This window comes from Triticum urartu, chromosome 1A (assembly GCF_056163025.1).
Source record: "Triticum urartu cultivar PI428250 chromosome 1A, HENAU_Tu73, whole genome shotgun sequence".
NCBI classification, from domain to species: Eukaryota; Viridiplantae; Streptophyta; class Magnoliopsida; order Poales; family Poaceae; genus Triticum; species Triticum urartu.
The window spans coordinates 219654293-219680619 of record NC_141873.1 but is presented as its reverse complement, the minus strand read 5'-3'; the positions used below and the strand labels follow the sequence as shown (position 1 = coordinate 219680619).

Here is a 26327-nt window from a genome sequence, read left to right as displayed (position 1 = left end):
GGGGATCCGTAAGCGGTCTTGGTCTGGTCGTTGGACACAAACGAAGTACACGAAGTTGCAATGGCTAACTTTTAACTAAACAAATCCCAAGGAAAAAGCTACTAGATGGATCTACTTATATAGGAGCAAGGGGTGGCGGCCAAGGAGGTGGGAGGACGTCCCAAGGCAGCCTAAAACTAACCCTAGGTCGTACAAGGCTCGTGGGCCCAAGTGGAGGTGATGCAACACCTTTGGGCTTGTAGTTTGACTCGGATTCTGCTGCAACGTCAGATTGTTTTGTCCGTAACTCAACGCTCCGGACGAATTTGAAGGTGAATCCAATTGGGTTGGAAAGAGCACGAAATCTAGTTTCCAACAAAAAAAGAATCACCCAATTCGGAGTCCGTATGAAAAAGTTGTTGGCGTTTTGAGTCAGGTATGTCTGTGCAGTCCGAATCTGAATCCAGAACGTGAGAGACTTGGACTCTATCTTCTCTTGGCCCAAAAGTGACGTGAGAGGACTTTTTGAACACAAACTAAACTTCTTCTTTTCCCTTATCTTCATATGTGGATTGTACAAATGTCCCATACACCTGCAATTAGACAAAACACAAAAGTGTGTGAAGTATTTTTGTTCTGGATAACATAAATAGATTATTGAATAGTTTGCATTAGAAATCACCTGACAAATATGCATGTATGCAATATTTTTGGTCGTATCCAAGGTATTCATGTCCTCATCAGTAGGCTAATAAAAACCAGATTGCAATACCTTGTGTGCAGTTCTATCTCCAGCATGGTGTCCTCCGTAAGACTCGGAGTGGCACTTGCGTAGGATCTGTTCTTGTTCATGCTCAGGTACACAACATCTAATAACACCGTCTACTCCTTCTTTATAAAGGTGTGGGTCATCCCAAAAGTAATCTCTTAAATTATAGAAAAACTTTTTCTTCTGCTGGTACGTGAAACTATGTCGGGGTTCTGGAACGACACCTATGGGATCCCACGAAGGAATCCCTTCTACGGTTGCGAGGTGTGGGGCTGCGCAAAGAGCGGGTTTAGAAGATCAACTCGGTGGGATTTTTACCCAGGTTCGGGCCGCAAGCGATGTGTAAAACCCTAGTCCTGCTTTGTGTGTATTTAGTGTTCTTGAGTTCTTGAACTAGCTGCGGTGCATGCCCCGTCCAAAAAGTCTGAATCCTTCCTCGGTATGCCTTGGGCCTCCTTTTATATGTCAAAGGGATTGCCACAGTGGCACACATGAGGAGGAAAGTATGTACAATTTACAAGTTTATCTCCTGACATCCTAGGACAAATGCATTTAATGCGCCGCCTATGTGTCCTCTTGCTTTATCGGGGATGGTAAAGAGGTCCGTCCCGTCCATCGCCGCCACACCTTTCTTCGACGCGCGTCCAAGGTGACGAGGCATGCAATGCCACGCTGGTTGGCTGGCTGCCGAACTGGTGCGGTGGCAGAGTCTTCACAAAAATATGCATGCCACCACGCAGGTGCTTGGTTGGTTGGCCAAGAAGTTGCATGCTGCCACACAAGTGTGCCTAGTTGGTAGGATGGTCGGCACGTCAGAACGGGCGCGGGGCAGCGAAGCTTTGGTAAGTGTGGGCCTGGCTTTGGCTCTGTAGACGCCCCCGGCAAGGCCCTTGCCAGGATCTCATGGGCGTCCCCGGCAAGGGTCTTGCCAGGGGCTCGGGGGCGTCCCCGGCAAGGATCTTGCCGGGCCTTCATCTTCTGGTGCTCACCTAGGCCTGTAGGCCTTTGGTTTCCACAAAGATCTGCATGCCACCATGCAGGCGCTCCCGAGCCTCGGTCTTGACGTTGTCGACAGCGTCATGACTCTCAGGCTCAAGGGTGGCGGTCTTGCTGGTGTTGGGCAAGTTGCCCGGCAAGGCTCTTGCCGGGGCCATGTAGGGCGTCTCTACAAGGGCCCTTGTCGGGGGAAGCCCATCTTGCCTCTTCGCTCTTCATGCTTCTGGCTTGGGTGTTGCCTCGGCAGCCTTGTATCTTTGCTCCCTCTGCCCTGCCGAGCCCGGCCGCAGGTGTGGCTACGACTGCCCGTGCACATGTAAAGGGGTACAGAAGGGCCCCTACTTTTGTACACCGACAGGAGCCCCCGGGCCTGATCCACATATAAGCGAATGGCGTTGTTGGGCCAGGCCCAAAACGGTGTGCAGGTACGCGTGGCAGAGTTTTTACTGCGGTAACTCCCTCGCCAGTTGCACTTCCCCACGACACGCATTGAGTGCGTGACGTGGGGGCCGTGCATGGAATGACCGCAGCATGCTTGCATCACCCCACGGTGAATAGTACAGAGGCGCCCGCGTCTTCCCTATAAAAAAGGGAAAACTGTAGGGGCACTGCTCATTTACCCTCTGCGCCTTTCCAATCTCGGAACCGTCATTCCCCTCTTCTTCCTCAAGCACAAATCGAAGCCCTCGCCTCTTCTTGGCGCTGCCGTGCCCCCATCGTCCTTGACCCCACATCCCCTCCCAGCCGCCGTGGCGCCCAAGACAAACAAGGGCAAGGGAGCAGCCAAAGACGAAAGAGGGAAGGAGGCGCATGAGAGCGAGTTGGTGGAGCTTCGAACGTAGCGCGCCCTCTTCACCTCGATGGTCGACGAGCTCATCCTCAGGGACATGTTCAGGCCCCTGTGGGGAAGGGAGACGTCGGGGCACCCTGGCACGCGTATCATACCTGCCGCCTTTGCCAAGGATGGCCCAAATCGGTACCCTTTCTTCGTTGATTACTTCTCCTGATAGAGGCAACGGTGTCCCGATGTTTCGATGAGATGGTGGCTATCGTTTTCTGTGGGAGTCGACCTTGACGATCCGACTACGAACGTGCGAGACGTCGCGCCTTAGCAATCGCTAAACCAACTTCCGAGGGGTTATTGACCACGCCGGAGCACGACCAACCTGACCACGAGGGCCTGTTTCCTGCGAGCAAACGAAGAACAAGCAAGAAACTGAGATTGCAATCTGGATATTGCGAATATAAGATGAAAGCTTTATTGATCAAGGTGGGGTTCTGTGATGTGTTGGTCTGGTCGTTGGACACAAACGAAGTACGCGAAGTTGCAGCTATGGCGAACTTTTAATCTAAACAAAACCCAAAGTCTAAACGACGCCCTAAGGGCTGTATATATGGAGGAAGAGAGGGGAATTTCGTGGCCCTTGAGGGTGGGGTCCGAAACCAACCCTAACTCTTGTTTCCCCACACATACGGACTCTAAAAATAGCCTATACTTAAGTATTTCGAAATTACATGGGCCTGGCCCATTAATAAGGTGACGCAGCACCTAGAATAGCCTATGGACGAATATTATGAAGTGGCATCTTGTATATTTCGTCCATGGCTTCATGCACTCCTTATGGCGGCTTCAAAGTCCTGAAATCATCACTTGTAACTCCGTTCTTGATCCCCTTGCGCATGCCATCAACTTCATGCGTGTTCTTGCTCCAATGTTCATCCTTCTCCAAGCTAGGCCCTTCATTTGAAAGCAAAACAAATGTATCCAATTTAGGCAGCATCATAATCTCATGAACATTAGAATCATTACCAAGAAACGAAAGTACCTGGTAATTTAATTGGCGTGCGCGAGCTCTAGTAATTGGTCCAGTATATGTAATAGTAGGGGCTGTGGGTGTAACAATGGTATTGATGTCCTCATCATCCTCCCCTTCTTGAAATGAAGTCGTCCTCGACGGAAGCTCATCTTCCTCACCCAAATAAGGCTTCAAATCTGCAATATTAAAAGTGGGACTAACCCCAAAATCTACAGGTAGCTCAAGTTTATATGCATTATCATTTATTTTCTCTAAAACCTTAAAAGGACCATCAGCATGTGGCATTAGCTTTGATTTGCGCAGATTAGGAAATCTATCTTCACGCAAATGTAACCAAACAAGATCTCCAGGTGCAAACACAACATGTTTTCTACCCTTATCTCCAGCAAGTTTATATTTAGCATTCATACGCTCAATGTTTTCCTTAGTTAACTCATGCATTTTTAAAATCAATTCAGAACGTTCTTTAGCATCAAAATTAACCTTCTCCGAAGATGGAAGAGGCAACAAATCAATAGGTGCACGAGGTAGGAAACCATACACAATTTCAAAAGGGCACATCTTAGTAGTAGAATGCAATGAACGATTATAAGCAAATTCAATATGAGGCAAGCATTCTTCCCACATTTTCTTGTTATTCTTCAAAACAGCCCTAAGCATAGTAGACAATGTTCTATTGACTACTTCAGTTTGTCCATCAGTTTGGGGGTGACAAGTAGTACTAAAAAGCAGCTTAGTCCCCAACTTAGCCCATAAACATCTCCAAAAGTGGCTAAGAAATTTAGTATCACGATCTAAAACAATAGTATTTGGCACACCATGTAAGCGAATAATTTCACGAAAGAACAAATCAGCAACATTAACAGCATCATCGCTTTTATGACATGGTATAAAGTGTGCCATTTTCGAGAACCTATCCACGACAACAAATATGCTATCCCTCCCCTTCTTTGTTCTAGGTAAACCTAAAACAAAGTCCATAGATATATCCTCCCAAGGAACACTAGGTACAGGCAAAGGCATATATAAACCATGAGGATTGAGTCGTGACTTAGCTCTTTGACATGTAGTGCAGCGAGCAACAAAACGCTCAACATCCCGTCTCATCTTTGGCCAAAAGAAATGTGTAGCAAGTATATCCTCTGTCTTCTTGACGCCAAAGTGTCCCATTAATCCTCCTCCATGCGCCTCCTGCAACAACAAAAGACGAACGGAGCTAGCTGGAATGCATAGCTTGTTAGCACGAAACACAAATCCATCGTTAAGAACGAACTTGTTCCAAGTTCTCCCTTCCTTACAATTCTGCAATACATCTTTAAATTCAGCATCATTAACATATTGATCCTTGATGGTCTCCAAACCAAATATTTTAAAGTCAAGTTGTGAAAGCATAGTATAACGACGAGACAAGGCATCAGCAATAACATTTTCTTTACCCTTCTTGTGTTTAATCACATAAGGGAAAGTCTCAATGAATTCAACCCATTTAGCATGTCGACGGTTCAGTTTTGCTTGACTTTTAATGTGTTTCAAAGATTCATGATCAGAATGTATAACAAATTCCTTGGGCCATAAATAATGTTGCCATGTTTCTAAGGTCCGAACAAGAGCATATAATTCTTTATCATAAGTAGAATAGTTCAGACTAGGCCCACTCAATTTTTCAGAAAAGTATGCAACAGGTTTTCCATCTTGTAATAACACACCTCCTAATCCAATTCCACTAGCATCACATTCAAGCTCAAAAGTCTTATTGAAATTAGGAAGTTGGAGTAAAGGAGCATGTGTCAACTTATCTTTCAATACCGTGAAGGCTTCTTCCTGTGCGGTACCCCAAAGAAAAGGTACATCCTTCTTTGTAAGCTCGTTGAGAGGTGCAGCAATGGTGCTGAAATCTCTCACAAAATGCCTATAAAAACCAGCGAGGCCAAGGAAACTCCTCACTTGTGTGACCGTTTTGGGCTGCGGCCAACTCTCAATAGCTTCAATCTTGGCTTTATCAACTTCAATTCCCTGTGGAGTAACAACATAGCCAAGAAAAGATACTCGGTCGGTGCAAAAGGTGCACTTTCCAAGGTTACCAAACAAACGTGCATCACGTAGAGCAATAAAAACAGCACGTAAATGTTCCAAATGTTCCTCCAAAGATTTGCTATGAATCAATATGTCATCAAAGTAAACTACCACAAATCGTCCAATGAAAGCACGAAAAACTTCGTTCATTAACCTCATGAAAGTACTAGGTGCATTAGTTAACCCAAAAGGCATGACTAACCACTCATATAATCCAAACTTAGTTTTAAATGCTGTTTTCCATTCATCTCCCAATTTCATACGAATTTGATGGTAACCACTACGCAAATCAACTTTGGAGAATATTGTAGAGCCACTCAATTCATCAAGCATATCATCTAGCCTAGGAATAGGATGACGATAACGAATAGTAATATTATTAATGCCTCTACAATCAACGCACATACGCGACGTACCATCCTTTTTCGGCACTAAAATGATAGGAACAGCACAAGGACTAAGGGATTCGCGTATATAACCTTTGTCGAGCAGTTCTTGTACTTGACGCATAATCTCCTTCGTCTCCTCTGGATTGGTACGGTATGGTGCCCGGTTGGGTAAGGATGCACCGGGAATTAAGTCAATTTGATGCTCAATCCCGCGAATAGGTGGTAATCCCGGTGGCACGTCTTGTGGAAAGACGTCGGCGAACTCCTGCAAAATGTTAGTGACAGCAGGAGGCAAAGAGGAAGGCACGTCCTCGTATGAAAATAATGTGATGAGGACATGACTACCTTGGATACGACCAAAAATATTGCATACATGCATATTTGTCAGGTGATTTCTAATGCAAACTATTCAATAATCTATTTATATTATCCAGAACAAAAATACTTCACACACTTTTGTGTTTTGTCTAATTGCAGGTGTATGGGACATTTGTACAATCCACATATGAAGATAAGGGAAAAGGACAAGTTTAGGTTGTGTTCAAAAAGTCCTCTCACGTCACTTTTGGGCCAAGAGAAGATAGAGTCCAAGTCTCTCACGTTCTGGATTCAGATTCGGACTGCACAGACATACCTGACTCAAAACGCCAACAACTTTTTCATATGGACTCCGAATTGGGTGATTCTTTTTTTGTTGGAAACTAGTTTTCGTGCTCTTTCCAACCCAATTGGATTCACCTTCAAATTCATCCGGAGCGTTGAGTTACGGACGAAACAATCTGACGTTGCAGCAGAATCCGAGTCAAACTACAAGCCCAAAGGTGTTGCATCACCTCCACTTGGACCCATGAGCCTTGTACGACCTAGGGTTAGTTTTAGGCTGCCTTGGGACCTCCTCCCACCTCCTTGGCCGCCACCCCTTGCTCCTATATAAGTAGATCTATCTAGTAGCTTTTTCCTTGGGATTTGTTTAGTTAAAAGTTAGCCATTGCAACTTCGTGTACTTCGTTTGTGTCCAACGACCAGATCAAGACCGCTTCCGGATCCCCACCATTATCAATACTTCATATTTATTTGCAATATTCAGATTGCTTTATCATATTCTTGCTCGTTCTTCGATTGCTTGCAGGAATAGACCTTCGTGGTCAGGCTGACCGTGCTTCCAGCATCGTCAGTAACCTCAGGAGATTGGTTTAGCGATTGCTAAGGCGCAACGTCGTGCACGTTTGTAGTTGGATCGTCAAAGTCATCTCCACCAAATCGATAGTTATCATCTCATCGAAAGATCGGGACCCTCGCCTTTATCAAGTGGTATCAGTTTTCAGGTTGCTCGGTGAGAATTTCCAGTTTTCCTAGATTAGATTTATTTTCTTACCTATTGTCCAAGAAAAAGCCACAAAAAAGAGTTAGATCTATTCATCCTTGGTCCAAGCCAGTCTGAGCCTTTGCAATGTTCTTTTCATTGCTTGCATAGTTGAATTATCGGTTGCATCGTCGTGTCGAGTTGCTGGTCTTAGTGTCTAGGTCGTTTAGAGTTTCGAGTTCTGTTCACATTAGTCACGTCGCCGCTGCATCATTATCCCTTCCGCTGTCCACCACCCATCCATCAATTTCCTCCACGTGCTACCCACCGTTCATTGTCATAATCATAGTTGAGATCGTTCCCATCTTCGCTTGATCCAATCTACATCTTATCTAGTTTGTTTTGGAAAGAGGGAGAGAGAAAAAAAGACAGAGAAAAAAAAACGAGAGAAAAAAAGTAAAAAAAAAGTCAGAGAAAAAAAAGAAAGGAAAAGAAAAAAAGTGTGAGGAAAAAAAAGAGAGGAGAAAAAAAAACAAAATTCGGATCTATCTAGACTCAATCTCGTAGTTGAATTCGGATTGGAATCTGTTTTGTGCACTGTTCAGTAAAACAGGCATAACTTCCTCATATGAAGTCTGTTTTGGCTCCGCGAGTACTCAAATGAAAGCTAGCGACGAGCCGCATCTAAATAGTTGCAAAAGCTAGTTCAGTATTTGGCACCTCAACATCAGCTTCTAAATAGGTCTACTGCTATTGTGATCTTCACTTATATCTTGCTGTCCAGAGCTACTTCATATCCTTTATTGATGTTAGTTGTGCTATGACGTGACCTCATTAGTGTTCTAGGCTCGCGTCTCTAGTTCGGTCTAGCCTAGGACCAGCACAATACCGTCGTTGAGCGTTTATTCAACGTTGCATCTCTGAATTGATTATTGCTAATCTTTTGCTACCATATATAGCCAACCCAGCTCCACATAATTCTACACCGTGTATACGCACGTTCCCCTGGCAATCGTTTTACACAATCTTCGGAGTTATTTGACACCGCTGGTTGCCTGTCACCACCTGCCGCATGGTAAGAACTTGTAAGATATTGATATTTGCTTTACTGTGAGCACTTTACAACCACATCCTAGTAGTTCATAGGAACATTATTCTCGAATTTTGGTTCTTGTTTCTACTAATCATGACAGGTTCCAGAGATAGAAGTTCTTGGACGACGGACACATCTTCACCATCACGAGAGTTGGGACAACACACACAAGCATATGGTCAGGTTATCTCTTTACCATCATTTGAGGGTAGATTTAATCCTGCTATTTATCTAGCTTGGGAGCTTGAAGTAGAACAAGTTTTTAGTCACCATGATTTTTCTGAACTTGAGAGAGTACGAGCTACCATTAGAGCATTTACTGGTTTTGCTTATGTTTGGTGGAGTGTACATTGTAAGAAAAACATTGATAACCAACCCACAACTTGGAAAGTTTCGAAAGCTGTAATGAGACAACAATTTTTTTCCTCCTTACTATCATCGTGAATTGCGTCGCAAATTGGAGCAATTAAAACAAGGCAGTAACACTGTTCATGCTTACTACCAAGAGTTCAAATCTTATATGCATCATTGTGACATAGAAGAATCCGAGGATGAAACAATGAATAGATTTTTTGGTGGTTTGAACCATGATATTCAGGAAAGATTTCGGTATATTCCTCGTTGCATTACTGGTATGTATGTCCGTGCTTGTACCTTTGAGAGACAGATACAGGAGGATGCATTGGGTGACTACAACAACTACTATTCCAGTTCATGCTCACCATCGCCGGTTGGTTACTCCACTATTGCACCTACTAGAGCAGCCCCACCTCGGATTGTGAGCACGATATCATCTCAAGAGTATGGTACATTGTCAACGTCCGTACCTACATCAGCTACATCTTTGCGAGGTAACAGTAAAGGTATTGATGATATAACTTCACATGAGAATGAAGCATGCCTAGTTAACTTGAATGTATCATGTGTTGAGTTACCTGTTGATTTGAGCACACCACCTATTTTAGAGACTCTTGTTACTGTCATGAATGCGTCATGTCATCAAACAACTGAAATATCAACAATTTTGAGTGCACCCATTGAATTAACTGTTGATGCAAAAGAACCAATGTTTAATCATTTTGATATGACCTCTAATCTTGATGATGATTCTGTGTCCAATGACTTATTGCATGTTTGCTTATTTAAGCATGTTGTAGCATGTAAATTTGATGCAAGTAAGGTTTATTCATCGAAGTTAGGATGGTTTAATGATGAACATTGCCAATCTTTTGAAGAGAATAAGAGCTTCACTTATATGTGCAAACTGAGTTCCAATATTTTCATGCCTTCTACTTCCTGTGATAATTTTTTGGCTTTAGATTTTATGAACAATGAAAGTTACTCATGTATACATGTGACATATGTGCAAAAATCAAGGGAAGTTAAAATGGATAACATATACATATACAACATGTACACCTTGTCTCTTTTGTTAGCCACATTTCAGATTAAGCAATGCCGAGGACGGCTTTATTTTCAAAAAGGGGAGGATGATGAGGACATGACTACCTTGGATACGACCAAAAATATTGCATACATGCATATTTGTCAGGTGATTTCTAATACAAACTATTCAATAATCTATTTATGTTATCCAGAACAAAAATACTTCACACACTTTTGTGTTTTGTCTAATTGCAGGTGTATGGGACATTTGTACAATCCACATATGAAGATAAGGGAAAAGGAGAAGTTTAGGTTGTGTTCAAAAAGTCCTCTCACGTCACTTTTGGGCCAAGAGAAGATAGAGTCCAAGTCTCTCACGTTCTGGATTCAGATTCGGACTGCACAGACATACCTGACTCAAAACGCCAACAACTTTTTCATATGGACTCCGAATTGGGTGATTCTTTTTTTGTTGGAAACTAGTTTTCGTGCTCTTTCCAACCCAATTGGATTCACCTTCAAATTCATCCGGAGCGTTGAGTTACGGATTAAACAATCTGACGTTGCAGCAGAATCCGAGTCAAACTACAAGCCCAAAGGTGTTGCATCACCTCCACTTGGACCCATGAGCCTTGTACGACCTAGGGTTAGTTTTAGGCTGCCTTGGGACCTCCTCCCACCTCCTTGTCCGCCACCCCTTGCTCCTATATAAGTAGATCTATCTAGTAGCTTTTTCCTTGGGATTTGTTTAGTTAAAAGTTAGCCATTGCAACTTCGTGTACTTCGTTTGTCTCCAACGACCAGACCAAGACCGCTTCCGGATCCCCACCATTATCAATACTTCATATTTATTTGCAATATTCAGATTGCTTTATCATATTCTTGCTCGTTCTTCGATTGCTTGCAGGAATAGACCTTCGTGGTCAGGCTGCCCGTGCTTCCAGCATCGTCAGTAACCTCAGGAGATTGGTTTAGCGATTGCTAAGGCGCAACATCGTGCACGTTTGTAGTTGGATCGTCAAAGTCGTCTCCACCAAATCGATAGTTATCATCTCATCGAAAGATCGGGACCCTCGCCTTTATCATAATGCCTCTTTGCACACAAAAGCATAGCAAACAGATTTGCTAAAATCTAGATCATCAATATCAGATTTGGTGGCAAGTAAACATGCACTTTTCAATTTAATTTCAGAAGCAACACTAGATTGTTTATTATTATTAGGCTGCATTTGTTGCTCAAATTCTTTTGCCACAATCTGATTTTCACTCTTAGTTTTCTCCTGTTTTGCTTTATTAGCTCTATTAATATCATCTTTCAAAATGGAATCAGGAGTCATAGGAAGCAAAGTAATATTTTTATCCTTATGAACAAGAGTATACTGATTGTTTCTACCATGGTGAATAGAATTTTTATCAAATTGCCATGGTCTACCAAGTAATAAGGAACATGCTTGCATCGGTACCACATCACAATCAACATAATCAGCATATGTAGAGATACTAAAATGCACACGAACAGTACGTGTTACCTTAACCTTGCCGCTGTTGTTGAACCATTGGATGTAGTAAGGATGTGGATGTGGTCTTGTGGTGAGAGATAGCTTCTCCACCATCTCGATGCTAGCCAAGTTGTTGCACCTCCCTCCATCTATGATCACGCGAACAGAACGTTCCTTCACAACTCCCTTTGTATGGAACAAATTATGCCTCTGATTTTGCTCAGCTTGTGTAACCTGCACACTCAAAACACGTTGAGCAACTAAACATTCATACCTGTCAGCATCTTCAGGAGTCATGTATTGCGTCTCATGATCAGAATCGTCTCCACCGTGTTCGTCACGTGTAATAAGAGCCAAAGTCTCCTCATCATAGTCACTAGCGGACTCATACCCACCATCCTCAGTAACAATCATCACACGCTTAGATGGGCATTCTCTCGCATAATGACCTCCACCCTTGCAACGTCGACAAATAATATCATGTGTTTGCCCTGTTGATGCCATGGATGAAGAAGAGCTCTTTGCAGGCCCAGAAGGTGTGCTCTTGGCAGATAGTGGTGATTGTGCCTGCTTTATTGTATCACGGTTGGAGGTGGCAGCCGACGGAGGCGCCGGTGAAGCAGAACGTGTGGAAGTAGATGATGCACGTGGTGTCCATGAAGAAGGTCGACCTGCAGAAAAGTTAGTCCGCGCCAATGCCTGTCGATCCTGCACTTCACGTTCAGCTTTACAAGCAAGATGGAATAAACGAGTGATATTAGTATACTCCTTATACTCTAGAATCGTCTGAATCTCTCTATTTAATCCACCCATAAAATGTGCAAGCATAGCTTCATTCTCCTCAACAATACCACATCTAATCATGCCAGTTTGTAATTCCTGATAATATTCTTCTACAGAATTTTTCCCCTGTCTTAAGCGCTGCAATTTTTGAAGTAATTCACGTTGATAATATGGTGGAACCCAACGAGTACGCATAGCAGTTTTCAAAGCAGCCCAAGTAGCAGGAATGGGATATAATCTACAATGCTCAGACCACCAAACACATGCAAAACTAGTGAATGCACAAACAGCAGCAGGAACATGTCTCTCCTCGGGATATTGTAAACATGTAAATCGTTGTTCAGTTTCTAACTCCCAAGTAAGATATATATCAGGAACATATCTACCCTCAAATGGTGGAATATTCAATTTTAGTTTAGGGAGATGGTCATGATCTCGTACCTGAGGGTGAGCCCTACCATTGCCATTATTTGCATGTGGACGACCTGATGGTTGCTGTGCTGGTGGTGGCACGTAGTTCTGATTTTGATCAACCTCATCCTCGTAATCGCCAGCAAAATCATCCTCCTCCGCATCAGCAGCAGGAGCCACAGAAGTAGCAACAGCAGCACCAACAGTTTGGCCAGGTGCAAGAGGGAGACGGCTCGCTCGGCGGAGGGCTGTTTCACGATGTGTAGGTAGTCGTCGTTGTTGTTGTTGTAGAGGCGCGTTAGGTGCAGCCGGTGGTGGTGGTGGAAGACGCGCGAGCAATTCATTAAACCTGTCATCGAGCTTTGTTTCGAACGTCTTCTCCATGTCATCTATCTTGTCCATGGCCTCTTCAAATCTGTTTAGCACATCCTGCACCTGTCCATTCATCATTTGCTGAAATTTATCATGCAACTCCTGATTCGTCATGTTCTCCCAGTCAGTCTCGTCGGCTTGTGATCCTGCCATGGTTAGCAACAAAAGAAAACACACAAAAATATGATCCTACAGAATACTAACAAGAGGTGGTGGTGGCGGGTGTCACAAATCCGTCAAGCAAATCTCAAATTCTTACCAGTTCTTACCCAGCAGCAGGCGGTGATCGGCAACCGTTGTAGTCAAAACTATCAAAAGCTTGGATAGAGCGATTGCCAGGGAGAGTCAAACGCACGACGTAGAGGTATGTGGAGCTGGGAAGGCTTATAGTATGGTAGCAAAAAGGGTCAGCAATAATCAATTCAGAGATGCAAAGTTGAATAAACGCTCAACGACGGTACTGTGCTGGTCCTAGGCTAGACCATGCTAGAGACGCGAGCCTAGAACACTAACAAAATCACGGCGCTGCACGTAAATAAGGGAAAAGCACACTCTGGAACTTTTTTTTTTCGCTCCTCTTTTTTTTTGCGCTCCTCTTTTTTTTTGCGCTCCTCTTTTTTTTTGCGAAAAATTACTATAATGGCGAGTGTCTCAAAACTCTTCCCTCGTCAAACTGATAGGATGGGCACGAAAATTTTTTTTTCCACTTTTTTTTTCAGAAATCAGGGCAGCGACGACGAAAAAAGTGCGACAAAAAATCACTATGATGGCACGTGGCTCAAAAGACTCAGAAAAGCCTAAAAATAGGATAGGGAAAAAATATTTTTGCCCGTGAAAATTTTGGCCTAAAAACTGCCCGGGGGTCTCCAGACTCTTTTTTTTTTCCAAGACCTACGCAGGCAAGGAAACACGAATCGGAATTGAGATTGATCTCAAGAACAAACTTAATATGAGAAGAACTCGGATTGGTGGTGGATATATGGTTGTGGTATATGGCAGCGGTGGTGGTATATGGTAGCGGTGGTGGTATATGGATAGAGATTGGTAGTGGTATATGGATATGGATTCAGAGCGGTGGCGGATAAGCAAAAGTGGTAGATGGGCGATGATGATGGTGCGGCGGCGGCGTGACAACTTATGACCAGAACTCGAAACTCTAAAAGACTAGACTCTAAGACCAGCAACTTGACACGACGATGCAACCGCAAATTCAACAAAGCAAAAACCCTAAAAAGATTATGCAAAGGCTCAGATTGGTTCGGATATGATGAACTAACCCTAATTTTTTTTGTGTGTGGCTTTTTCGTGGACTGTAGGTATGAAGAACAGACTCGATCTAATCTACGAAAAACTGTAAAATCTCACCGAGCAACCTGGAAATCTGATACCACTTGATAGAGGCAAAGGTGTCCCGATGTTTCGATGAGATGGTGGCTATCGTTTTCTGTGGGAGTCGACCTTGACGATCCGACTACGAACGTGCGAGACGTCGCGCCTTAGCAATCGCTAAACCAACTTCCGAGGGGTTATTGACCACGCCGGAGCACGACCAACCTGACCACGAGGGCCTGTTTCCTGCGAGCAAACGAAGAACAAGCAAGAAACTAAGATTGCAATCTGGATATTGCGAATATAAGATGAAAGCTTTATTGATCAAGGTGGGGTTCCGTGACGTCTTGGTCTGGTCGTTGGACACAAACGAAGTACGCGAAGTTGCAGCTATGGCGGACTTTTAATCTAAACAAAACCCAAAGTCTAAACGACGCCCTAAGGGCTGTATATATGGAGGAAGAGAGGGGAATTTCGTGGCCCTTGAGGGTGGGGTCCGAAACCAACCCTAACTCTTGTTTCCCCACACATACGGACTCTAAAAATAGCCTATACTTAAGTATTTCGAAATTACATGGGCCTGGCCCATTAATAAGGTGACGCAGCACCTAGAATAGCCTATGGACGAATATTATGAAGTGGCATCTTGTATATTTCGTCCATGGCTTCATGCACTCCTTATGGCGGCTTCAAAGTCCTGAAATCATCACTTGTAACTCCGTTCTTGATCCCCTTGCGCATGCCATCAACTTCATGCGTGTTCTTGCTCCAATGTTCATCCTTCTCCAAGCTAGGCCCTTCATTTGAAAGCAAAACAAATGTATCCAATTTAGGCAGCATCATAATCTCATGAACATTAGAATCATTACCAAGAAACGAAAGTACCTGGTAATTTAATTGGCGTGCGCGAGCTCTAGTAATTGGTCCAGTATATGTAACAGTAGGGGCTGTGGGTGTAACAATGGTATTGATGTCCTCATCATCTCCTGCAGGCTCTGCCCCCCTTTCTCCGATTTCTTCAACAATAGTATGCCTTCAACGACAAAAAGTCCGAATGCTTCCTTGGTATGCCTTGGGCCTCCTTTTATATGTCAAAGGGGTTGCCACAGTGGCACACATGAGGTGGAAAGTATGTACAATTTACAAGTTTATCTCCTGACATCCTAGGACAAATGCATTTATGCCACACATTAGTCACTCCAAAGTCACTAATAGCGGAGAACGAACGAAGATATTATGGTAGGGTACGAAACCACCTCAAAGTTATTCTTTCCAATCAATCCGTTGGGCTATTCCTATAAGTGTCACAAACAGCCCTAGAGTTCGTACTAGAATAACACCTTAAGACACAAATCAACCAAAACCCTAATGTCACCTAGATACTCCAATGTCACCTCAAGTATCCGTGGGTATGATTATACGATATGCATCACACAATCTCAGATTCATCTATTCAACCAACACATAGAACCTCAAAGAGTGCCCCAAAGTTTCTACCGGAGAATCACGACAAAAACGTGTGCCAACCCCTATGCATTGGTTCATGGGTGGAACCCGCAAGTTGGTCACCAAAACATACAGCAAGTGAATCACGTGATATCCCATTGTTACCACAGATACGCACGGCAAGACATACATCAAGTGTTCTCAAATCTTAAAAGACTCAATCCGATAAGATAACTTTAAAGGGAAAACTCAATCCATTACAAGAGAGTAGAGGGGGGAAGAAACATCATAGGATCCAAATATAATAGCAAATCTCGCGATACATCAAGATCGTATCATCTCAAGAACACGAGAGAGAGAGAGAGATCAAATAAATAGCTACTGGTACATACCCTCAGCCCCGAGCGAGAACTACTCCCTCCTCCTTGTGGAGAGCACCGGGATGATGAAGATGGCCACTGGAGAGGTATTCCCCCTCCGGCAGGGTGCCGGAATGGGTCTAGATTGGCTTTCGGTGGCTACGGAGGCTTCTGGCGGCGGAACTCCCGATCTATTGTTCTCCCCAATCGTTTTAGGGTATATGGAGATATATAGGCGGAAGAAGTACGTCAGGGGAGCCACGAAGGGCCCACAAGGGTGAAGGGCGCGCCCAAGGGGGTGGGCGCCCCCCCTACCTCGTGGCCTTCTCAAAGCTTCCCTTACGTGGACTCCAAGTCTTGTGGGCTTCTTCAGATCCAAAAATAAGTTCCGTGAAGTTTCAGGTCAATTGGACTCCGTTTGATTTTCCTTTTCTGCGATATTCTAAAACAAGGAAAAACAGAAACTGGCACTGGGCTCTGGGTTAATAGGTTAGTCCCAAAAATCATATAAATAGCATATAAATGCATATAAAACATCCAAGGTTGATAATATAATAGCATGGAACAATCAAAAATTATAGATACGTTGGAGACGTATCAGCATCCCCAAGCTTAATTCCTTCTCGTCCTCGAGTAGGTAAATGATAAAAACAGAATTTTGGATGTGGAATGCTACCTAACATATTTATCCATGTAGTTCTCTTTATTGTGGCAAGAATATTCATATCCATAAGATTCAAGACAAAAGTTTAATATTGACATAAAAATAATAATACTTCAAGCATACTAACAAAGCTATCATGTCTTCTCAAAATAACATGGCCAAAGAAAGCTATCCCTACAAAATCATATAGTCTGGCTATGCTCCATCTTCACCACATAAAATATTTAAATCATGCACAACCCCGATGACAAGCCAAGCAATTGTTTCATACTTTTGATGTTCTCAAACTTTTTCAATCTTCACGCAATACATGAGCGTGAGCCATGGACATAGCACTATAGGTGGAATAGAATGGTGCTTGTGGAGAAGACAAAAAGGAGAAGATAGTCTCACATCAACTAGGCGTATCAACGGGCTATGGAGATGCCCATCAATAGATATCAATGTGAGTGAGTAGGGATTGCCATGCAACGGATGCACTAGAGCTATAAATGTATGAAAGCTCAACAAAAGAAACTAGTGGGTGTGCATCCAACTTACTTGCTCACGAAGACCTAGGGCATTTTGAGGAAGCCCATCATTGGAATATACAAGCCAAGTTCTATAATGAAATATTCCCACTAGTATATGAAAGTGACAACATAGGAGACTCTCTATCACGAAGATCATGGTGCTACTTTGAAGCACAAGTGTGGTAAAGGGATAGTAGCATTGCCCCTTCTCTCTTTTTCTCTCGTTTATTTTTTTTATTTTTTATTTGGGCCTTTTCTCTTTTTTATGGCCTCTTTTCTCTTTTTTTATTTGGGCTTCTTTGGCCTCTTTTATTTTTTTATTTTCATCCGGAGTCTCATCCCGACTTGTGGGGGAATCATAGTCTCCATCATCCTTTCCTCACTGGGACAATGCTCCAATATTGATGATCATCACACTTTTATTTACTTACAACTCAAGAATTACAACTCGATACTTAGAACAAGATATGACTCTATATGAATGCCTCCGGCGGTGTACCGGGATGTGCAATGATGCATGAGTGACATGTATGAAAGAATTATGAATGGTGGCTTTGCCACAAATACGATGTCAACTACATGATCATGCATAGCAATATGACAATGATGGAGCGTACCATAATAAACAAAACGGTGGAAAGTTGCAAGGCAATATATCTCGGAATGGCTATGGAAATGCCATAATAGGTAGGTATGGTGTTTGTTTTTAGGAAGGATATGGTGGGTGTATGATACCGGCGAAAGGTGCGCGGTATTAGAGAGGCTAGCAATGGTGGAAGGGTGAGAGTGCGTATAATCCATGGACTCAACATTAGTCATATAGAACTCACATACTTATTGCAAAAATCTATTAGTTATCGAAACGAAGTACTATGCGCATGCTCCTAGGGGGATAGATTGGTAGGAAAAGACCATCGCTCGTCCCCGACTGCCACTCATAAGGAAGACAGTCAATAAATAAATCATGCTCCGACTTCATCACATAATGGTTCACCATATGTGCATGCTACGGGAATCACAAACTTTAACACAAGTATCTCTCAAATTCACAACTACTCAACTAGCATGGCTCTAATATCACCATCTTCATATCTCAAAACAATTATCAAGTATCAAACTTCTCATAGTATTCAATGCACTTTATATGAAAGTTTTTATTATATCCCTCTTGGATGGCCATCATATTCAGACTAAATTCATAACCAAAGCAAACTACCGTGCTGTTCTAAAGACTCTCAAAATGATATAAGTGAAGCATGAGAGTTCATCTATTTCTACAAAATAAATCCACCACAGTGCTCTAAAAAGATATAAGTGAAACACTAGAGCAAATGACAAACTACTCCGGAAGATATAAGTGAAGATCAATGAGTAGTCGAATAATTATGCAACTATGTGAAGACTCTCTAACATTTAATAATTTAAGATCTTGGTATTTTATTCAAACAGCAAGCAAAGCAAAAGAAAATGACATTCTAAGAATATAAAACATCATGTGAAGAAGCAAAAACTTAGGATCAACCGAAACTAACCGATAGTTGTTGAAGAAGAAAGGTGGGATGCCAGCCGGGGCATCCCCAAGCTTAGAAGCTTGAGACTTCTTGAAATATTATCTTGGGATGCCTTGGGCATCCCCAAGCTTGAGATTTTGTGTCTCCTTAATTCCTCTCATATCACGGTCTCCCTAAATCTCAAAAGCTTCATCCACACAAAACTCAACAAGGACTCGTGAGATAAGTTAGTATAAACCATTGCCAAAACCTTATCATACTCTACTGTAGCAAATCACTAAAATTATTATTCAACATTGCATAATAAATGCCTCTGCATTTAATAGTCCTATCCTCAAATAGAATCATTAAAGAAGCAAACATATGCAAACAATGCAAACATAACAGCAATCTGCCTAAACAGGATAGTCTGTAAAGAGTGCAGCAAGATCCATACTTCCCTAACTCCAAAAATTATGAAAGAAAATCCCCACTGTAGTAAATTTATCAGATCTTAATACGCAAAAGGTATCAACATTTTATCACATTCTGACTTTTCTAGGGAATTATTGCAACAGCGGTAAACTTTCTGTTTTCAAACAGCAACATGAAGACTTGTAACATAGGCATAGTAAAGACTATCAATGCCACTTTTATTGGAATAAAAGATGCAAAACATTGTTCTAAATAACATCAAGCAAATCCTAACAAAATAAATTGACGCTCCAAGCAAAACACATATCATGTGGTGAATAAAAATATAGCTCCAAGTAAAGTTACCGATGGAAGTAGCCGAAAGAGGGGATGCCTTCCGGGGCATCCCCAAGCTTAGGCTTTTGGTTGTCCTTGAATATTTCCTTGGGGTGCCTTGGGCATCCCCAAGCTTAGGCTCTTGCCACTCCTTATTCCATAATCCATCGAATCTTTACCCAAAACTTGAAAACTTCACAAGACAAAACTTAACAGAAAACTCGTAAGCTCCGTTAGTATAAGAAAGCAAATGACCATCATAAGGTACTGTAATGAACTCATTATAAATTCATATTGGTGTAATATCTACTGTATTCCAACTTCTCTATGGTTCATACCCTCTGATACTACTCATAGATTCATCAAAATAAGCAAACAACACGATGAAAACAGAATCTGTCAAAAACAGAACAGTCTGTAGTAATCTGAATCAAACGTATACTTCTGGAACTCATAAAATTCTCAAATAATTTCTGGACCTGAGGAATTTATCTATTAATGATATGCAAAAAGAATTAACTAAATAGCACTCCCCAAATAAAAATGGCAGCAATTCTCGTGAGCGCTAAAGTTTCTGTTTTTTATAGCAAGATCAACAAGACTTTCCCCAAGTCTTCCCAACGGTTCTACTTGGCACAAACACTAATTAAACACATAAAACCACATCTAAATAGAGGCTAGATGAATTATTTATTACTAAACAGGAACAAAAAGCAAGGAACAAAAATAAAGTTGGGTTTCCTCCCAACAAGCGTTAACGTTTAACGCCCCTAGCTAGGCATGATGATTTCAATGATGCTCACATAAAAGATAAGAATTGAAACATAAAGAGAGCATCATGAAGAATATGACTAGAACATTTAAGCCTAACCCACTTCCTATGCATAGGGATTTTGTGAGCAAACAACTTATGGGAACAAGAATCAACTTGCATAGGAAGGTAAAACAAGCATAACTTCAAAACTTTAAGCACATGGAGAGGAAACTTGATATTATTGTAATTCCTACAAGCATATATTCCTCCCTCATAATAATTTTCAGTAGCATCATGAATGAATTCAACAATATAACCAGCACCTAAAGCATTCTTTTCATGATCTACAAGCATATAATTTTTATTACTCATAAGCAAAATTCTTCTCATTCGGAATAGTGGGAGTATCATAAGAAACTCGAATACTATAAATTGTTTCCATATTAAAAGAGTAATGTTAAGAAAAAGGGGAATCATAATCATGACAAGTTTTATAAATATAATCATCACTACTTTTTATAGCATATGTATCATCACAATAATCATCCTAAGTAGGAGGCATGCTATCATCATTATAAATTTGCATATCAAAACTTGGGAGACTAAAAATATCATCTTCATTAATCATAGCTTCCCCAAGCTTGGGACTAACATTAATTGCAGCAAATATATTCTCAAAACATCATCTTCATCAAACATAGCATCCCCAAGCTTGGGCCTTTTTATATCATAAGCATAATCACTCTCATCATTAATAGTATGGATAGCACCAATAGTATAGCAATTATCATATTCTTCCAAGCAAGTGCCAAAAAGATTTTCAAGATCATAAGAAGTATCATTATCTTCCACAATTATATTTTCATGAGGCATAATAGTAATATGAGCAGCATTATTTGGGAGAGATTTCTTTTTACCTCTCTTCCTTTTTCTTTTCTTCTTCTTCACCACATCATGTGTGGGTTCAATCCTCTTTTGGGAGCTCCTTATTAATGAGATTGGTTGAATAGGAGGCTCCTCCTCGTTACCTGATTCATCATAAGAAATAATAGAAGGGTATTGGGAAGTCTCTTCCCTTTCGTTAGTATTCTCTTCATCCTCTATTTGTAGGGTACGAAACGAAGATATTATGGTAGGGTACGAAACCACCTCAAAGTTATTCTTTCCAATCAATCCGTTGGGCTATTCCTATAAGTGTCACAAACAGCCCTAGAGTTCGTACTAGAATAACACCTTAAGACACAAATCAACCAAAACCCTAATGTCACCTAGATACTCCAATGTCACCTCAAGTATCCGTGGGTATGATTATACGATATGCATCACACAATCTCAGATTCATCTATTCAACCAACACATAGAAACTCAAAGAGTGCCCCAAAGTTTCTACCAGAGAATCACGACAAAAACGTGTGCCAACCCTTATGCATAGGTTCATGGGCGGAACCCGCAAGTTGGTCACCAAAACATACATCAAGTGAATCACATGATATCCCATTGTCACCACAGATACGCACGGCAAGACATACATCAAGTGTTCTCAAATCTTTAAAGACTCAATCCGATAAGATAACTTCAAAGGGAAAACTCAATCCATTACAGGAGAGTAGAGGGGGGAAGAAACATCATAGGATCCAAATATAATAGCAAAGCTCGCGATACATCAAGATCGTATCATCTCAAGAACACGAGAGAGAGAGAGATCAAACACATACCTACTGGTACATACCCTCATCCCCGAGGGAGAAATACTCCCTCCTCGTCATGGAGAGCACCGGGATGATGAAGATGGCCACTGGAGAGGGATTCCCCCTCCGGCAGGGTGCCGGAACGGGTCTAGATTGGCTTTCGGTGGCTACGGAGGCTTCTGGCGGCGGAACTCCCGATCTATTGTTCTCCCCGGTCGTGTTAGGGTATATGGAGATATATAGGCGGAAGAAGTACGCCAGGGGAGCCACGAGGGTGGAGGGCGCGCCCCCTACCTCGTTGCCTTCTCGAAGCTTCCCTTACATGGACTCCAAGTCTTCTGGGCTTCTTCTGATCCAAAAATAAGTTCCGTGAAGTTTCAGGTCAATAGGACTACTTTTGATTTTCCTTTTCCGCGATATTCTAAAACAAGGAAAAAACAGAAACTGGCACTAGGCTCTGGGTTAATAGGTTAGTCCCAAAAATCATATAAAATAGCATAATGCATATAAAACATCCAAGGTGGATAATATAATAGCATGGAACAATCAAAAATTATAGATATGTTGGAGACGTATCATGGTCTCCTCATGCATCTTTCGGACTACTTTAAATTTTTCCTTATTTTTTAAATATTCCAAAACGGAGAAAATTACCATTGGAAACATTTTGTAGTCGGTTTACTTACCGTACCACATACCTTTTCCTTTTCGAGTCTGAAACGTTCTGGAAAGTATCCCTTATGTACTCATTCAGTGTTATGGTATTAATAATATTTGTCTCAACATTTATGGGAGTACCTGAGATATAATGTTTGATTCTTTGACCGTTTACCACCTTCGGATTTGTACCTTCGGCGTTGTTGATTTTGATGGCACCGGAACGATAGACCTCCTCGATAATGTAAGGGCCTTCCCATTTAGAGAGAAGTTTTCCTGCAAAAAATCTTAAACGAGAGTTGTATAGCAAAACATGATCACCTACATTAAACTCACGCTTTAGTATCCTTTTGTCATGCCATCTTTTAACCTTTTCTTCAAACAACTTAGCATTCTCATAGGCTTGGGTTCTCCATTCATCAAGTGAGCTAATGTCAAATAACCTCTTCACACCGGCAAGTTTGAAATCATAATTGAGCTCTTTAATGGTCCAATATGCCTTATGTTCTAGTTCGAGAGGTAAGTGACATGCTTCTCCATAAACCATTTTATACGGAGACATACCCATAGGATTCTTATAAGCAGTTCTATAAGCCCATAATGCATCATCAAGTTTCTTATACCAATTCTTTCTAGATCTATTAACAGTCTTTTGCAAAATCAATTTAATCTCTCTATTTATCAATTCTACTTGACCACTAGACTGAGGGTGATATGGAGATGCAATTATATGGTTAACATCATATTTAGCAAGAATTTTTACGGAAAGCACCATGAATAAAATGTGAACCACCATCAGTCATTAAATATCCAGGGACTCCAAACATCGGAAAAATAACTTCTTTAAGCATCTTAATAGAAGTGTTATGACCATCATTACTGGTTGGAATAGCTTGTACCCACTTAGTAACGTAATCAACAACAACTAAAATATGTGTATACCCATTAGAGGAAGGAAAAGGTCCCATATAATCAAAGCCCCAAACATCAAATGGTTCAATAACAAGTGAATAATTCATAGGCATTTCTTGACGTCTACTAATATTGCCAATTCTCTGGCATTAATCACAACACAAGACAAACTTACGAGCATCCTTAAAGAGAGTAGGCCAATAAAAACCAGATTGCAATACCTTGTGTGCAGTTCTATCTCTAGCATGGTGTCCTCCGTAAGACTCGGAGTGGCACTTGCGTAGGATCTGTTCTTGTTCATGCTCAGGTACACAACATCTAATCACACCATCTACTCCTTCTTTATAAAGGTGTGGGTCATCCCAAAAGTAATGTCTTAAATCATAGAAAAACTTTTTCTTCTGCTGGTATGTGAAACTATGTCGAGATTCTGGAACAACACCTATGGGATCCCACGACGGAATCCCTTCTACGGTTGCGAGGTGTGGGGCTGCGCAAAGAGCGGGTTTAGAAGATCAATTCGGTGGGATTTTTACCCAGGTTCAGGCCACAAGCGATGCGTAAAACCCTAGTCCTTCCTTGTGTGTATTTAGTGTTCTTGAGTTCTTGAACTAGCTGCGGTGCATGCCCCGTCCAAAAAGTCCTAATCCTTCCTCGGTATGCCTTGGGCCTCCTTTTATATGTCAAAGGGGTTTCCACAGTGGCACACATGAGGTGGAAAGTATGTACAATTTACAAGTTTATCTCCTGACATCCTAGGACAAATGCATTTAATGCGCTGCCTATGTGTCCTCTTGCTTTATCGGTGATGGTAAAGAGGCCCATCCCGTCCATCGCCGCTTCGCCTTGCTTCGACGCGCATCCAAGGTGACGAGGCATGCAATGCCACGCTGGCTGGCTGGCTGCTGAACTGGTGCAGTGGCAGAGTCTTCACGAAGATATGCATGCCACCACGCAGGTGCTTGGCTGGTTGGCCTAGAAGTTGCATGCTGTCACACAAGTGTGTACGTAGTTGGTAGGCTGGTCGCCACGTTAGAACGGGCGCGGGGCAACAAAGCTTTGGTAAGTGCGAGCCTGGCTTTGGCTCTGTAGACGCCCCCGGCAAGGCCCTTGCTAGGATCTCGTGGGCGTCCCTGGCCAGGGCCTCAGGGGCGTCCCCAACAAGGATCTTTCCGGGGGTCTTCATCTTCTGGTGCTCACCTAGGCATGTAGGCCTTTGGTTTCCACAAAGATCTGCATGCCACCATGCAGGCGCTCCCGAGCCTCGGTCTTGACGTTGTCGACAGTGTCATGACTCTCAGGCTCAAGGGTGGCGGTCTTGCTGGTGTTGGGCAAGTTTCCCCGGCAGGGCTCTTGCCGGGGCCATGTAGGGCATCTCTGCAAGGGCCCTTGTCGGGGGAAGCCCATCTTGTCTCTTCGCTCTTCATGCTTCTGGCTTGAGTGCTGCCTCGGCAGCCTTGTATCTTTGCTCCCTCTGCCCTGCCGAGCCTGCCCGCAGGTGTGGCTACGACTGCCCGTGCACATGTAAAGGGGTACAGAAGGGCCCCTACTTTTGTACACCGACGGGAGCCCCCGGGCCTGATCCACATATAAGCGCATGGCGTTGTTGGGCCAGGCCCAAAACGGTGTGCGGGTACGCGTGGCAGAGTTTTTACTGCGGTAACTCCTTCACCAGTTGCACTTCCCCACGACCCGCATTGAGTGCGCGATGTGGGGGCCGTGCATGGAATGACCGCAGCATGCTTGCATCACCCCACAGTGAATAGTAAAGAGGCGGCCCGCGTCTTCCCTATAAAAAAGGGAAAACTGTAGGGGCGCTGCTCATTTACCCTCTGCGCCTTTCCAATCTCGGAACCGCCGTTACCCTCTTCTTCCTCAAGCACAAATCGAAGCCCTCGCCTCTGCTCGCCGCTGCCGTTCCCCCATCGTCCTTGACCCCACATCCCCTCCCAGCCGCCGTGGTGGCCCCAAGACCAACAAGGGCAAGGGAGCAGCCAAAGACGATGGAGGGAAGGAGGCGCCGGAGAGCGAGTTGGTGGAGCTTCGAACGTAGCGCGCCCTCTTCACCTCGATGGTCGACGTGCTCATCCTCAGGGACATGTTCAGGCCCCTGTGGGGAAGGGAGACGTCGGGGCAGCCTGCCACGCGTATCATCCCTGCCGCATTTGCCAAGGATGGCCCAAATCGATACCCTTTCTTTGTTGATTACTTCTCCTGATAGAGGCAAAGGTGTCCCGATGTTTCGATGAGATGGTGGCTATCGTTTTCTGTGGGAGTCGACCTTGACGATCCGACTACGAACGTGCGAGACGTCGCGCCTTAGCAATCGCTAAACCAACTTCCGAGGGGTTATTGACCACGCCGGAGCACGATCAACCTGACCACGAGGGCCTGTTTCCTGCGAGCAAACGAAGAACAAGCAAGAAACTAAGATTGCAATCTGGATATTGCGAATATAAGATGAAAGCTTTATTGATCAAGGTGGGGTTTCGTGACGTCTTGGTCTGGTCGTTGGACACAAACGAAGTACGCGAAGTTGCAGCTATGGCGAACTTTTAATCTAAACAAAACCCAAAGTCTAAACGACGCCCTAAGGGCTGTATATATGGAGGAAGAGAGGGGAATTTCGTGGCCCTTGAGGGTGGGGTCCAAAACCAACCCTAACTCTTGTTTCCCCACACATACGGACTCTAAAAATAGCCTATACTTAAGTATTTCGAAATTACATGGGCCTGGCCCATTAATAAGGTGACGCAGCACCTAGAATAGCCTATGGACGAATATTATGAAGTGGCATCTTGTATATTTCGTCCATGGCTTCATGCACTCCTTATGGCGGCTTCAAAGTCCTGAAATCATCACTTGTAACTCCGTTCTTGATCCCCTTGCGCATGCC

At 43.0% G+C, this 26327-nt stretch overlaps 1 protein-coding gene across 1 annotated transcript; it reads right to left on the bottom strand.

Annotated features, from left to right (window-relative positions):
- Positions 1 to 2360: 2360 nt before the first annotated feature.
- LOC147990650 (uncharacterized) lies at positions 2361 to 25585 on the bottom strand. The gene is made up of 5 exons (XM_087538336.1): positions 25315 to 25585; positions 5769 to 6368; positions 5514 to 5606; positions 4650 to 5078; positions 2361 to 2689 (listed from the first exon to the last, which is right to left on the bottom strand). The coding sequence occupies exons 1-5, from the start codon at positions 25583 to 25585 to the stop codon at positions 2361 to 2363; spliced, it is 1722 nt and encodes a 573-aa protein (XP_087394462.1).
- Between the last annotated feature and the right edge of the window lie 742 nt (positions 25586 to 26327).